The sequence below is a fragment of the Cavia porcellus genome, unplaced genomic scaffold (assembly GCF_034190915.1).
Source record: "Cavia porcellus strain 051 isolate PalLab524CR breed Dunkin Hartley unplaced genomic scaffold, mCavPor4.1 scaffold_17, whole genome shotgun sequence".
NCBI lineage: Eukaryota > Metazoa > Chordata > Mammalia > Rodentia > Caviidae > Cavia > Cavia porcellus.
In genome coordinates this window covers 21,962,548-21,976,119 of record NW_026947500.1, presented here as the reverse complement: position 1 = coordinate 21,976,119, position 13,572 = coordinate 21,962,548, and the positions used below count along the sequence as shown (strand labels likewise).

General features: G+C 36.6%; 1 protein-coding gene and 1 pseudogene across 7 annotated transcripts in view; both read right to left on the bottom strand.

The window, feature by feature from the left end:
• Positions 1-13,572, bottom strand: part of Fancc (FA complementation group C) — a 233,484-nt gene that overhangs the window by 137,488 nt on the left and 82,424 nt on the right. For all 7 annotated transcript variants that reach the window (XM_063229056.1, XM_063229057.1, XM_003468401.4 and 4 more), the window contains 2 exons: positions 12,838-12,922; positions 10,231-10,325 (listed from right to left, as the gene is read on the bottom strand). In XM_063229056.1, the coding sequence (XP_063085126.1) occupies positions 10,231-10,325; positions 12,838-12,907 (165 nt within the window). In that variant the 5' untranslated portion in view covers positions 12,908-12,922. The remainder of the gene's footprint in view (positions 1-10,230; positions 10,326-12,837; positions 12,923-13,572) is intronic.
• On the bottom strand, positions 506-12,872 carry LOC111756314 (acidic leucine-rich nuclear phosphoprotein 32 family member E-like; annotated as a pseudogene).

The window sequence follows — 13,572 nt, the reverse complement described above, 5'->3', positions numbered from 1 at the left end:
ATCTTATTTCAAAATTCTGATCCGTTTCTCTTTAAAAATAAAATTTAAAAAAAGAAAACAGAATGTGCATAATGATTTCCACAGTAGTTATACTGGTTTACACCAACAATGCAGACTTCCTTTTTTCTCACAGTTTCATAATGTTAGTATTTGATTTCTTGATGTAGTCATTCTTTTTTGGAGCAAGTCGAAATTTCAGTGGTTTTAATTTGCCTTTGTTTAATGTCCAGAGATGTTAAACATAGGCTGAAAATTATTCCCACAATGTGCTTGAATTAGAAAAATTAAGACTCTAAATAGCTAAAGAATTTCACAATGGTGGAGGCCAATGAAAATTTTTCTCTACATATAATCGGATCATTAACGGACTAGTAAATCTTAACTGGAATAAGGCAAAAATAGTAAAACCACACTTTTCCTTTGAAAAGTTACACATTATCTTCTATAGGGAACAGCTATCATACAAAAACAAAAATGAGCTCACTCTATTACACACCCTGGAACATTAAGGAATACGGTCTTGGAATGATCTAGTTATGTTCTTCCTGTCATCTTCAGCATCTCATTTCCTCTCCTCCCCACAGAGACCTTCTCTATCTCTTCTCCTTCTTCCACACAGTCATCATCATCATCTTCCGCATCCTGAATTTCATTTTTCATTAAGTATGGGAAGCCCACCTCTCCATCTCCCAATTTTAAGTCTGCTTCATCTTCCTGCTCATCCTCATTTTCCTATTCCAATCCTTCAGTTTCATCTTCACCATCTTTATCTGCATCTTCATCCTCATCATCCTCTAAGTCTCGTGCTTTGTTATCTTGATGATCATTTAAGTACAAGTAATTTGCTACAGCAGTTCAGAAACACTTTCTCAGTACTGCCCAAGTTTGTGATCTCAGTCAAATAAATCAAGACTTTAAAACGTTTGATTTTGCAGAGCTTCTACTGTACTCAGATTCTGCTTCCACTCAGACTGAGGACATTTTTTTGCTGATAAAATTTCTAAACCTTCAGAAATTGCATTGTCATTAAGTTCCAACTTTCAAAGTCTACTTCGGCTAGGAAGTTCAGCCAGTGAACCTAGTACCGTATTAACCATACTGAGATATTCTAGTTCTGAAAGTGTCATTCGGACTCATAATTTCCCCCACTGACACACAGAGACTAATTTCATCATCTCCTGTGGGGCTCTGTTCCTTAACCTCTGGTTAATTCTCTTCTTCCTTATCTCTAGGTCCTCCTCCTGTTCTTTTGTTACTACTCTCCTCTTTTCTCCTTTCCTGCTGTTGCCACTACACTCAATGCTCCTGAATATTTTGATTCTTTAGCATCACTCTCTTCCACTGGAGTAGGTAAATGTCTCCCGGCCTTCAGAGAGCACTGTGCATAAGCTTTTTAATTTGACATGTTTACATCTGTGGATTCTTGGTACTATTTCTTGTGCCACTGGGGTTGTGTCCAGAAAGTCCTTGTGTATGTCCAATATTTTCAGGCATTTTACCCATTTTTATCTTTCAGCAGATTAAATATTTGTGCTTTCAGATATTTGATCCATTTTTATTTTACTGTAGTATATGGAAAGAGATATGGGTCTAAATTCAACATTCTGCATGTGGGCAGCCAATTTTCACATCACCATTTATTTAAGAGGCACCAGTTTATTTTTTGGCACTTGTCAAAGATCACATAGCTGCATTACTGGGGGTAGCTTCTACATCCTCAGTTCTGTTCCACTGATGTACATGTCTGATTCTGTGCCAGTATCATGCTGTTTTTAATCACTGTACCTTTGTATTACAACTTCAAACCCAGAATTGTAATATCTTCTGCTTTATTTTATGTTACCCTAAGATTGCTTTTTACTATTTTGGGTCTTCTGAGGAGCCACATGAATTTCAAGACTGTATTCTCTAGTTCTGTGAGGAATGTTGTATTTTAAATGGGATTACATTAAAACTGTATATAAGAAAAAAAAACTATATAAGATCAGGAATCATGACTATTTTGATTATATTGGCCCTGCCTATCCAGGAATAGGGGATATCTTTTCATAATCTGATGTCCTCTCTGATTTCCTTTTTCGGAATACTATATATTGTAGAGCTCTTTCACTTCCTTGGTTAGGTTAATTCTTAAGTATTTATTTTTTCTTAGTATTATTGTAAATGGTATTGTTTTCCTAATTTCTTTCTCAATGAGTTTATTATTGGTGTAAGGAAAGCTAGCAATTTTGTTTGATTTTGTATCCTGCTCTGTTGGTGAATTTGGTTATCAATTCCAGGAGACATTTAATGGAATATTTTGGGTTTCTATGCAGAGGATCACATCATCTGCAAATAATATTTTGAATTCTACCTGTCATTCACATACCCTTTCCTTTCTTTCTCGGGCCTGACTGCTCTAACATTTCAAGAACTGTGTTGAACAATAATGAACATTTTTGTCTTGTTCCTGATTTTAAGAGGAAAAACTTTAATTTTTTCATTTAATACGATATTGGCAATATGTTTGTTATAAGTGGCTTTTATCAAAACTGAAACTAGAAATTCCAATTGACTCTGCTATTCCTTTTCTATGTATCTTACTGAAAGAGTTGAAGACATCACATTATAGTGAGATATGAATACACTTGTTTGTAGCTGCACAATTTGTAACAGCTAAATGTTGGAAGCAGCCTATATATCCATCAACATATAGGTTAAAGAAAATGTAATATTTATGCATAATAGGGTACTATCTGCCATAAAGAAAAATAAACAAGTTATTTGTAGGAAAATGGATACACCTTGAGGCCACAATGTTAACTGAAATAAGTCAGAAACATAAGCTTAAATACTGCATGGCTTCTCTTATATGAGAAATCTAAAATAAAAATAACAGCAAAATAAAAAATAGATAATAGAGGGTAGGGAAATAGAATTTTCTCAACGGGAAAGGGGATCAAGAGATGGAAGGAAGAAGAAGGGAAGAAAAAGAGGATGAAAAAAGGAATTAAGATATGTTATGTACCAGTACCAACTCCACATAAAGAATATAAATATTATGTATTACAAATTTGTAAAACAGAGAATAGAGAAAAGAAAAAGGCTCAAGAGATGGATGGAGGGGAGGAGGAGGAAAGGAGATTTAAAAAAAAAAGAAGATGTATTATATATATGGCCAGTGATGAGGGAGAAACAAAATTCAGCACTGGCTTGGAGTTGGTGGGTAGTATAGCCAGGAAACACAATTCATGTGTAGAGAGGGGCAAGGGCAAACACCCCATGGAGGCGGTTTCCTCTTTGCACAGTGCAGAGGGGCAATTTCCTTTTGTAACTATGGGATTTAATGTTTGTCGTCTTGGGTTTCAGTCTTGCTTTGGTACCACTGGTTTCTATCCTCCTGCTCTTCCCTTTTGGAATGGGAATATTTACCATATGCCACTGTATTTCAGCAGTGATCTTTATAGGGCTTCACAGATGAGAGTTTGCCTTAAGCCTCAGGAGACTCTGGTCTTGGATTTCTCAGCAATACTGGAACCATTAAGACTTCCACAACTCTTAGATATGGACTAAATGTATTTTGTATAACAGATGTACATGAGTCCTCTAGGGGCCAGGGATGGAATGCTATACTTTATATCTAGTTGCTCCCCTATCCCAGAACCTCATGAGCCCAATGGCTCATGAGGCTTTTAAAAAGTGATTGATTATGGGGCCTGTTAGAAGGTACACCTGGTCAGAAGTGGTGGGTCAACTGTGAGCATGATCTGCAAATTTATATTTCCCTTCCTGGCTTCCTTTGTTTTTTTGTCTTTCTCTACTTCCTTTGTCTCCTCTGTCTTTCTATGCTTCTCATCTGCCATGCTTGAGCAGCTCTCTTCTGCCATGCCTTACTACCATGCCACCCTGCCTTGGGAGCCAGCCAGCTATGGACTGAAATCTGTGAGCCAATTTTCCCCCTTAAATTGTGGATGGCAAGTATTGTGTCCCAGCAATGAAAAATGACTAGGACATTCGTTGGCCTTAACTGGCCCACTTTGGGCTATGTATCTATCCTAACCAAGCACCACTGGCAGTGGAATAGAGAGGTTGTACTAGCTAAGCCAAATAGGAACAACTACTCATTAAAAATAATGCACTGCTGGGAAATTTAGGGTACTGTTAAGAAGGTGGAGAAGGAGGGGAGATGGAGACTTAGAAAAACAATGCATAAACACCAGTACATATGTAAATGCAAAATTTCAACCATCAACCTTGCAAAAAATAAATAAAAACAACAAAAAAACCCCATGTGGTTATAGGAAGTCAAGCAAATAGAATACAGGCAGAAAAAGATATTAGCACTATGTTTGTTATTTTAAAAATAAAACAAAAACAGAGTGAACTGCAGAAGAGGAATCACCAAAATCTAAGGCCTCAACCTTGAATCTTATCTTGTCTCTACTGTTTTTTTATTCATTACTCTTCATAAGCTTTCTATTTTTTAAAACTACTATTGAAACTTGGACTGTAATTTTTTATCTAGGTTTCCATATCCCAACTGGGCCAGATTAGCAAGGGTAGAAAAGCATTTCAAGGAAAGGAATGGAAATTTATGTAAACTACAAGTCTGTGAATACATTGGGCATGTCTGTACTCAGTAAAGATCTTAGTATGTGGGATGACTATGGTGTATGGGGTACAAAGAATGGAACACGTGAAGATATTAGGATTGAGAAAGGAATGAAAGAAACTGCACATACCAAGGTTGCACAGAATTTTAACAAAATGACCAATGGCTAAGAAAACTGGGGATATGTACTCCAGGCAGGACATAAGGTAATCCATCCATGAAGATAATATTAGAACTACTATAAGAAGAATTTAAACATTAGTAGTATTTGATAAATGGATCAACACTAAAATAATTAAATGAAATAGTTAAGTAAAATAGTATCACATTGATACCCAACTTTAAAAGATCCCTACAAAGAAGTCTGAGGTTAAAAATAATAACATTACCTTAGTATTATTAAACAATTAGGGAATAGTATTTTAGTATTATTGAATACTCACTTAAAAAGACCCCTGCAAAGAAGTCTGAGGTTAAAACTAATATTTTAGAATTACTGAACAACTAGGGAATGCTGGTACTCCTGTCTCTCCTATGAGCTATTTATCAGCCTCATTCAAAGGGTAAGCTAATAAAAATATGGCGAAAAATTCTCCAACTTATCAGGAAGACTATCTGAAATAATGAATTTATATACTGTATTATTTTTGTATTGTTAGAAAAACAAACCAAAACCTGACATTCAAAACTTAACAGAGAAGAGGTTTATTTTGGATCACAGGTTCAGAGGGTTTAGTCCATGATCAGCTGGTTCGGAGGCAGAAACATCATGGCAGAGGGGCCTGGCTGAACAGAGCTGCACAGCTGATGGTAGTCAGCAAGCAAAGCAGAGTAGGCCTATAACAGAAGGAGCCAAGGACTAGATACAGAACTCAAGGTCACACCTCCATGACGCACCCAGCCATACCCAGAAGTTGGCTTTACTAATCCCCCAGGTGGCTCCTAAACCAACCAGGCTTACAACTCAGTTTGTCACCTATCTTTCAATACCTCATTCATTCAAAAATTTATACTATACTTGATACTGTTCAGTTTGCTAATAGCAAATAAAGATTCTAAAAATCAATTTTTCCCTAAGAATATAGTGGTCATTGAGATTCTTACCAAACTAATGAAATTCAACTGGTTAACAAGGCCACCCATATTAGGGAAGGTCACCTGCTTTATTCTGTCTACCAAATGTCATCCAAAAACAAGCTCTAAAAACAATAAGAATAGGAGCTGGGGGTGTAGCTCAGTGACATGGCTCCTGCCTGGTAAGCACAAGGTCCTGAGTTCAGTCCTAGTTAAAAAAAAAGAAGATGATGACGATGATGACAATGATGATGATGACTGACAACTACCACCACCACCACCAGAAAATATTTTAATCAAATATCTGGGCACTTAACAGTCTAGTCAAGTGGACCCATAAAACTAACCAACATGAGACCAATGGACAAATTTAAGAGTTCACTTACACATAAAGATACTTGATTCATGATAAAGGTAGCACAGGAGACAGAATTGTTCAAGAGTGGTGCTGGGCAATGAAATAACCATGTAGAAAAGATAAAAACCAACTCCTACCTTTGACCCCCTCATCCAAAAGAAGCATGGTTATAAACAGAGCACAGATATATATAGGAAAGGCAAACCAACATGCTTTTAGACAATGATATGGAAGGTCTTTATGACTGACCTGAGAATTTTTAAAATAAACTATAATTAACCTCAAAGAGAAAGACTGATAAATCTGACTAAAGTTAAAAATATGTTTTCTTTTAGGAATAATAAAGAAATCACAGAATGGAAATCACAAAATGAAGAAAATAGTTACAATGCATATAATTTCTTTAAAAAGTATCCATATTCATCATATAAAAAGAATTTCTACAAATCAGTAAGAAAAATGACAACAGAACAATAGTAAGCAATAGAACAAGACTTTGGCAAAATAAATGCTCAACTACAGGAAAATACAAACTAAAACCATAAGACATACTGCCACAAACACCCATCAGACGGTAACTGAAGTCTGAATGCAGAGAACCCTCACCCATTGATGATGGAACATAATAGTACCACCACTATGGAAAAAATCCATATAAGCTAATAAAGATAAGCCTATACAGAAGCAGTTTCACTTCTGAATAAAACACATGCTTTGAACCCTGGATGTTTGCGAGAATGTTCACAGCAACACTGTTTTTAATTTTCCCAAAAGAAAAAGAAAAATTACAATTAAAGGTAGGACAGATAAGTTATAGTATATTAATAAAATGGAATATTGTAAAGCAATTTAAAAAATTAACAAATCAAGATTTTAAAAATAGACCAAACTGCATAACTAAGTGGTAAAAACATTGAGCGATGTAATGTTAGGCTAGTGTTTACTGCGGTAGGGGAATCAACAGGTACATAAGCAGGAAGGGGTGCAGGAAACAGGACAGGGAACATCTAGGAGCCAGACTATATTCTGTTCTAGCTCTTGACCTTGCTGGTATTCACAATTTGTTAAGCTTGACATTTATATTTGGTGTGCTTTTCTGCATGTTTGTTAGATTTTGTAATTTAAATTTTTTAAAAAGAAGACAGCAAAGAAGTGAAAACATTTGGATATTGCTTTGAACACTGCATGCTGAAAGGTAATATAGATAGACTAGAACTCTGTTTTCTTATCAAAATAAAAAATAATAGTGCTATTGTCTTACCCAGAGAAGTTAAGCAAGATCTGAAAATCTCCAATTAAAATTACAAACTCTAAGAACAGACCCTTTTTAGGCTCGTGGTGGATTAACTAAAGGTCAATTTGTAACACCCAGCTGAACTGAATCACTGTTGTTCTGGAGGTGGAAGGCCCACCTAAGGATTGTTGCCATTAGCTTAAAGGGAAAACTGAAGGGGAAGATGGTATGCTGTTGACTCTCCTGGAGAAGCCTGTCACCCTGGTATTTCTGATAAGAACTCAGCTTTTCTCATCATTGTAGGAGCTTGGGTTCTGTCACTGAGGATGGCTGAAGTGCTCTTTGGGGGAGTTCTGGTCCTACTTTCCTGGCTCCAGTAGGCAGATCCCTCAGCCTACTGGCACAGACATTCTAGCCTCCACCACTTGCCTTTCCAGTGCAGATACTTGATACAGACTTGTATCAGACATTGTTATGGGCTTTAGGCCTCCCAGTTGGACTGGTATAGGACACTGCCTTGGGATCTAGGCCTTCAGGGATTCTTTGAGTATCTAGTGCAAGAATAGATCTCTCACATTCTTCTGCATTTGACTTTTTGGGTGAATACTATAAAATAACCCAATGAATTACAAGTCCTATATTAACTCTATTCCCTTTCAAATCCTGATTACAATAAGATCTAATGCTGTATCCCTACCTATATTATAGTTAGTACTTGGAAAACAGTAAGTAGATGCTCAAAAAGTATCCTTTTATTAGACTGACCAATAAAGGTAAGTTTTTCAAGAACCAAACATTTTGAAAAGGTATGAGTGAGTCCTGTGATTTTAAGTAGTCACTAAGGGAATAGCCACTGCGGCCATGTTAGTTGATGCATGTTAGTTGATGACCAAACCCCCCCAGAAATTTTTAACATATTTCCAACACAATATTTGCTAACATATGTCAAGCACAAACCAATTCTTCTATGTGCTAAAATACAACTCAGGCTAACATTTTGAAATTTAATAATTCATCTACATGTTTTTCAATTTTATACTCTATAGGAGAAATTATTGGGTTTTACTCCATTTTAATCATACTTACAATTCTCCAGGAACACAGACTGACTGACCTAAGATTTTGTTATTATAGTTAGAACATTCTAGCCAAGCATGGTGGGGCACACCTGTAATCCCAGCATGCTAAGGCAAGAGCATCACCGTGAGTTGGAGGCCATTCTGAACTCTGTATGTCACTTTCCCCCGGAAATTATGTTCAAGTACCATGTCTGAGGAAGTTTCCCTGTGTCATTATCATAACTACATAGCTTTCCCAGCCACACTGCCCTTGTGTGATCTGGTTACCAGTCTGTAAATTCCCAAGAAATAGGAATTGAGTTTTTAATTTTACCACCCTGTGCTACTTTTAAGTATCTATTAGTAAGTAAATACAATATTAATCAAGAGAAAACCACAACAAAAATGAAGTTAGAAATGTAAAAATAGGCTAGTAAAGTCATGAGCTAAATGAAGAAAATTAACCAAATCATTCAAATAATGCTAACACAAAATTATATGCTGAACAGTCTTTAAATATTAAATATTCAATAAAAGTAATAATTAAAAAGTTAAAGATAAATTTATTCTACTTCTAAAGCCTTGTTTTTACATATTCCTTTTATTCTAATCCTACTTATCTTCATCCTTTCACATTAATTTTCCTTCCATTTTATGTCTTTCCTTCCAGTGCTCAATACTGTTCACTTTTCATGTCCCTTCTTTCAGTTTAATGGAAAAATACAAATATGTGTGTGTCATCTCTGTTAGCAATTTTGTTTAAAACAAAGGAGTCATAAAATGCAATGGATGTATACAGATCAATGGACACAACTGTGAGCAGAGGCTGGGTAACCTGTGTAATTCTAAGAAACTAATCAGAATCATGTGCATAATAAGCAGAGCCTGCCTCCAGCAGGCTGTCTAGTCTTTTCTGCCACCCCACTGTCCTGCAGCCACCAACTCCAGGCTTGAGGTGGGTTTCCACGACTAGATTTCCAACTACTGTCCATTCTCAACCTTCTGTTGGCAAGCCTGGAGTGGCAGCAGCAGGAATGTAGGGTAAAAGAAAAGGCAACATGCTGCTGGAGACAGGCAGGTGCCCTGCCCTGCCTTCCAGAAGAAGCAGAAACAGAAAGGGGAATGAGGAAGCTGTCAGCTCCAGACTAGTGCCACAGATAAAGATTAGACAGTGTGAGCAGTAGTGATCAAGTGGCACCAGGTATTTATCTGTGAGTAGACTGGCACAGGTATCAACTTCAGGATGCAAAATGAAGACTGCTGCTCTTTGGGTAGCTCTGAATTTTAGACTCAGTACAGAATAAACTGAGAGACACAGAGAATACTTGGAGAGGAATTATATAAGGATTTTTAAAAGGCTAGTAAAGATCGATTGTTTTCCAAACTATAGCAATTGCTAGAAAAAAATGGAGTATATACTTTCAGTTATCAGAAAGTGGCCTTTTAAAATTAGTCAACAGGACTGGGGATATAGCTCAGTGGCACACAGCCTACTGGTGAGCATGAGGCCCTGAGTTTGATTTCCAGTACCAAAAAAACAAAAACAAACAAAGAAACTGCTCAACATTAGATCTTGTCAGCATGGCAAAGTTTACATTAAGGATCACTATCATTTGGAATTCATACTCAAGCAAAACTGCAATCCCTTGGATACGCTTCCACTGTGTAAGACAATGTTTTTTGGTTTGTTCTGTTTTTGTACCGGGGATCGAACTCACAACTTTGCACTTGCCAAGCAAGCGCTTACACTACTGAGCTAAATCCCCAGCAAGTAAGACAATGTTAACAGTGATGGTATACCTGAAAAACATTTTAAAACATCATAGAACTGGACCAAAAAATAAGAAAAGAAAAGGCAATAACAACTTTAATCAATTTAATTGAAAGCAGTATAGAGCAAGATTTACTCTCTTACCCGTATCCAGGAATTAAGTTTTGAATCTCCAGAATTCTGTGGTTCTTTGTTAATCAGGCAACACAAGCACTGTATCAGAAACTTTTGGCTTTCATCTGTAAAAGGAAAACTAAGATGTGTAGTAGGTTTTATCAAATAGAAAAGCAGATAATCTATATGAAAACTTCTAAAACATATTTAAGAAAAATACTCAAACTACTAAGTTCACAGAACAAGCATCCAGGACCATGTGTGAAACTTAACTTTGTGGGTTTTTTCTTATTGTGGGTTCAAGATCACTTACACTCAGCCCTAGTGTGACCAATTCCTTTTTTGTAACAGCAGCAGTTTTTAAAGCCAAAGGAGAATGATGGAAAGAAATGAAAGAACTGGGTTTTCTCAAGATCAGATTTTTATTTCACATTTCAAACCATTAGTAAATTCAACCTTTTTAAAGCAATGTAACTACTACAGGCATGTCAGTAGTCAATAATTTCAATTTACTCTTTCAATTTTCTAATTGTCCTAAATTTGTTTTTAACAAGCAAGGATATTTAACAAAAAGGATTTTCTTAAAATATGATTATGCTTAATACCAAATGATTTCTATAAATTAGAAGCCTTCTGCATGCTCATAATTCTTTACCCTAAAATTTAAAATATAACCAAATCCATGATAAAATGCAGAACGTTTGGTGGAAACAGCTACTTGATGAGCCACTCTCTTTTTCCTGTTTGTGACGACTGAACCCACCCAGGTAGAGATTCTATAACACAAGTAAGAACAAAACTGAGCCTAAACAGTGAAAATGTCAGTATCTGACCCGAAAAACAGTAGCTCTGAATTTCACAACAAAGCCACTAAGGTGAGGCTCAGGCGCCTAGCACCTAGAGTGAGGCTCTGTAAACTCATCTGACAGACAGACTGCCTCTTTCTACAATCTAATCTACAATGATTCCAAAGGCTTTCTTAACAATGAGGGCAATATAAACTATAATAAGCTACCACTGCATTCCCACCCACAAAGCAAAGCACATATCAATTTTTAAACCCATTTTCTCCCATCAGCACTAACAACTGTCTCCTAGCAAACATATCAACCTAACTGATACAACTTTAAATCATAATGTATCACAGGTGTGAAACTGGATTTGGATCATAAGCATGAGCTTTTCAAATAGCACAGTGAATATGGATCACATATAAAAATAAGCATTCATGAAATACATGTAATCTTGTGAATGTGTAAAGGTATGTGTAAATTTATACATGTGTGTAAGAATAAACATCTACAAATACATATGTATTTCTGGATAAAGATGTTTAAGAAACACTGGATTAGCTGGGATCTATAAACTTAGGATAGGTAAGTGTGGCCCTAGTGGGCCACTGGGATGGTTCACTCATTGTCATTACATGGGGGCAGGGGAAGAGAAGGCACCAGCTGGGGCAGGGACAGATGAAGGTGGGGAGGAGCCAGTGAGCCGCCTGTGCAGAGCACCCAGGCACGCATGTTCACAGGCCCAAAGGAGAGTATTTTTCCTCTCCAACCTAGTTCATGGCTCCAATAACAGACTTGGAAAGGGAAATTTCATAACTCTTAGAAAAAGGGGGGAAAATGGTCATTTTAGTTTGGTTCCAGTGTCATTAATTATACAAATAATCTTAGACTTTAAAAAATTCGGAAAGTAAATGTTACCTTAGCTAATGATACAGTCATCCCAAGGCCTCACACCTCAACTGTGCTCCTCCACGAGTGCCTAATGCCACCTTGTGCCAGGGCTCATGATGTCAGAAAACAAAAGCCATAGCTCCTACTGTCCTGCTCTCTGGAGGCTTCAGTCTTCCTGTGCATCAGATGGTGGAATAAGTACTGTATTGTAATAAAGGAGACTCTGGAGCTGTGCAGGTACTAGGAGGGCCCCCTAACTGAGCCCTTGGAAAACTTTAGATTACAAAAAGGAGAACAGCAGGAAAATGAATGGTCTCAGGAGTCCACTTGCACAAATCCAGCAAGTGCCTTTAGGCACTGTCAGCAACAGGACCCAACTGCGGGGCTGGAAATTTAGCTCAGCAGCATAAGCACCTGCCTTGCAAGCAGGCAGTCGTGAGTTTGATCCCTGGTACTGATAAAAAAGACCAAAAAAAAAGGGACCCAACTGCAAGGCACGTGGTGTGGGTATGGGGGAAAAAAATAAGCAATGAAGCTAGGCAGGTACGCAGAGGAAGTCAGTAAAGGAAAATCTCTCCAAAGTGTCCCCAAATTCTCTCAACCTTGGATAAAACCAAAACATCACCCCTAAATAATAGCCAACTTACAACAGATTTAAGACTCTGAAGAATGATTTATGACATGGGAAATAATATGAGAGTTAATGTGACACTGTGAAACAAATTAATCTGGTATTAATAATATAGTTGTTTTATAATGAGCTAAAAATGAAATGAGGTGACAAAAATTGTTATATAAATAATCTGTAATCTGGGAGTGTCCACCCTGTAATAATAAGAGGCCTCGTTTTCCTATGGGTGTGTGTGTGTGTGTGTGTGTGTGTGTGTGTGTGTGTGTATATGAGTGAGCACATGCATATGTGTAGATTTTGAGAAGATATGTTTTGGATTCTTACCATATGCTAATACAAAAGGATTTGAACAAGTTTTCGCCAACAGTTGACCAATTGTGGGGAATCTTTCCATGGCTGTATTAGAATCCTGTAAAGGAAAATTACATTTTGATCAGTAAAAGACAAGATACAACTCAGAAAGCCTTAACTGATAGTGTAGGTTGAAGGAACTTGAACACTCCTTGATGACTGTATTTTTAAAGTTTATGTACCATTTATTGGGTTGTAAATTTTGTTTGTTTGTATTTTTGTTTGTTTTCTGAGGCCGGGTATCACTACATAGTTTAGGCTAGCCTTGAACTCACTATGTAGCCCAAATTGGCCCCGAACTCATGGTGATTTTCCTCCCTCAGTTGCCCAAGTACTCGGATTACAGATGCGTGCCACCATACCCAGCAATGACTATATTTTTGAAAAGGGAAAAAAATTAGAGAAAATCTATTAGGTAAGAAATCCAAATAAATTTTAACAAGCAACCAAACATCTTATTCAGGCTACCAAAACTAAGACATATGATATAATCAGGTAAAATAAATTTTGTTACAAAATTAATTTTATTTTATTCATATTTAATAGGAAAGGCTATTATATTTAAAATTACAATTACTAACTGTTTAATTCTATTTTTTATTCTAGCATAATGAGACATTTCTAACCAAACTCCAGGAAGGTTCTTTTGAAAGAAGATTTAAAAGGACAAAAACTGAAACTTACAAAAAGAAATAAAAGCTGCCAAAG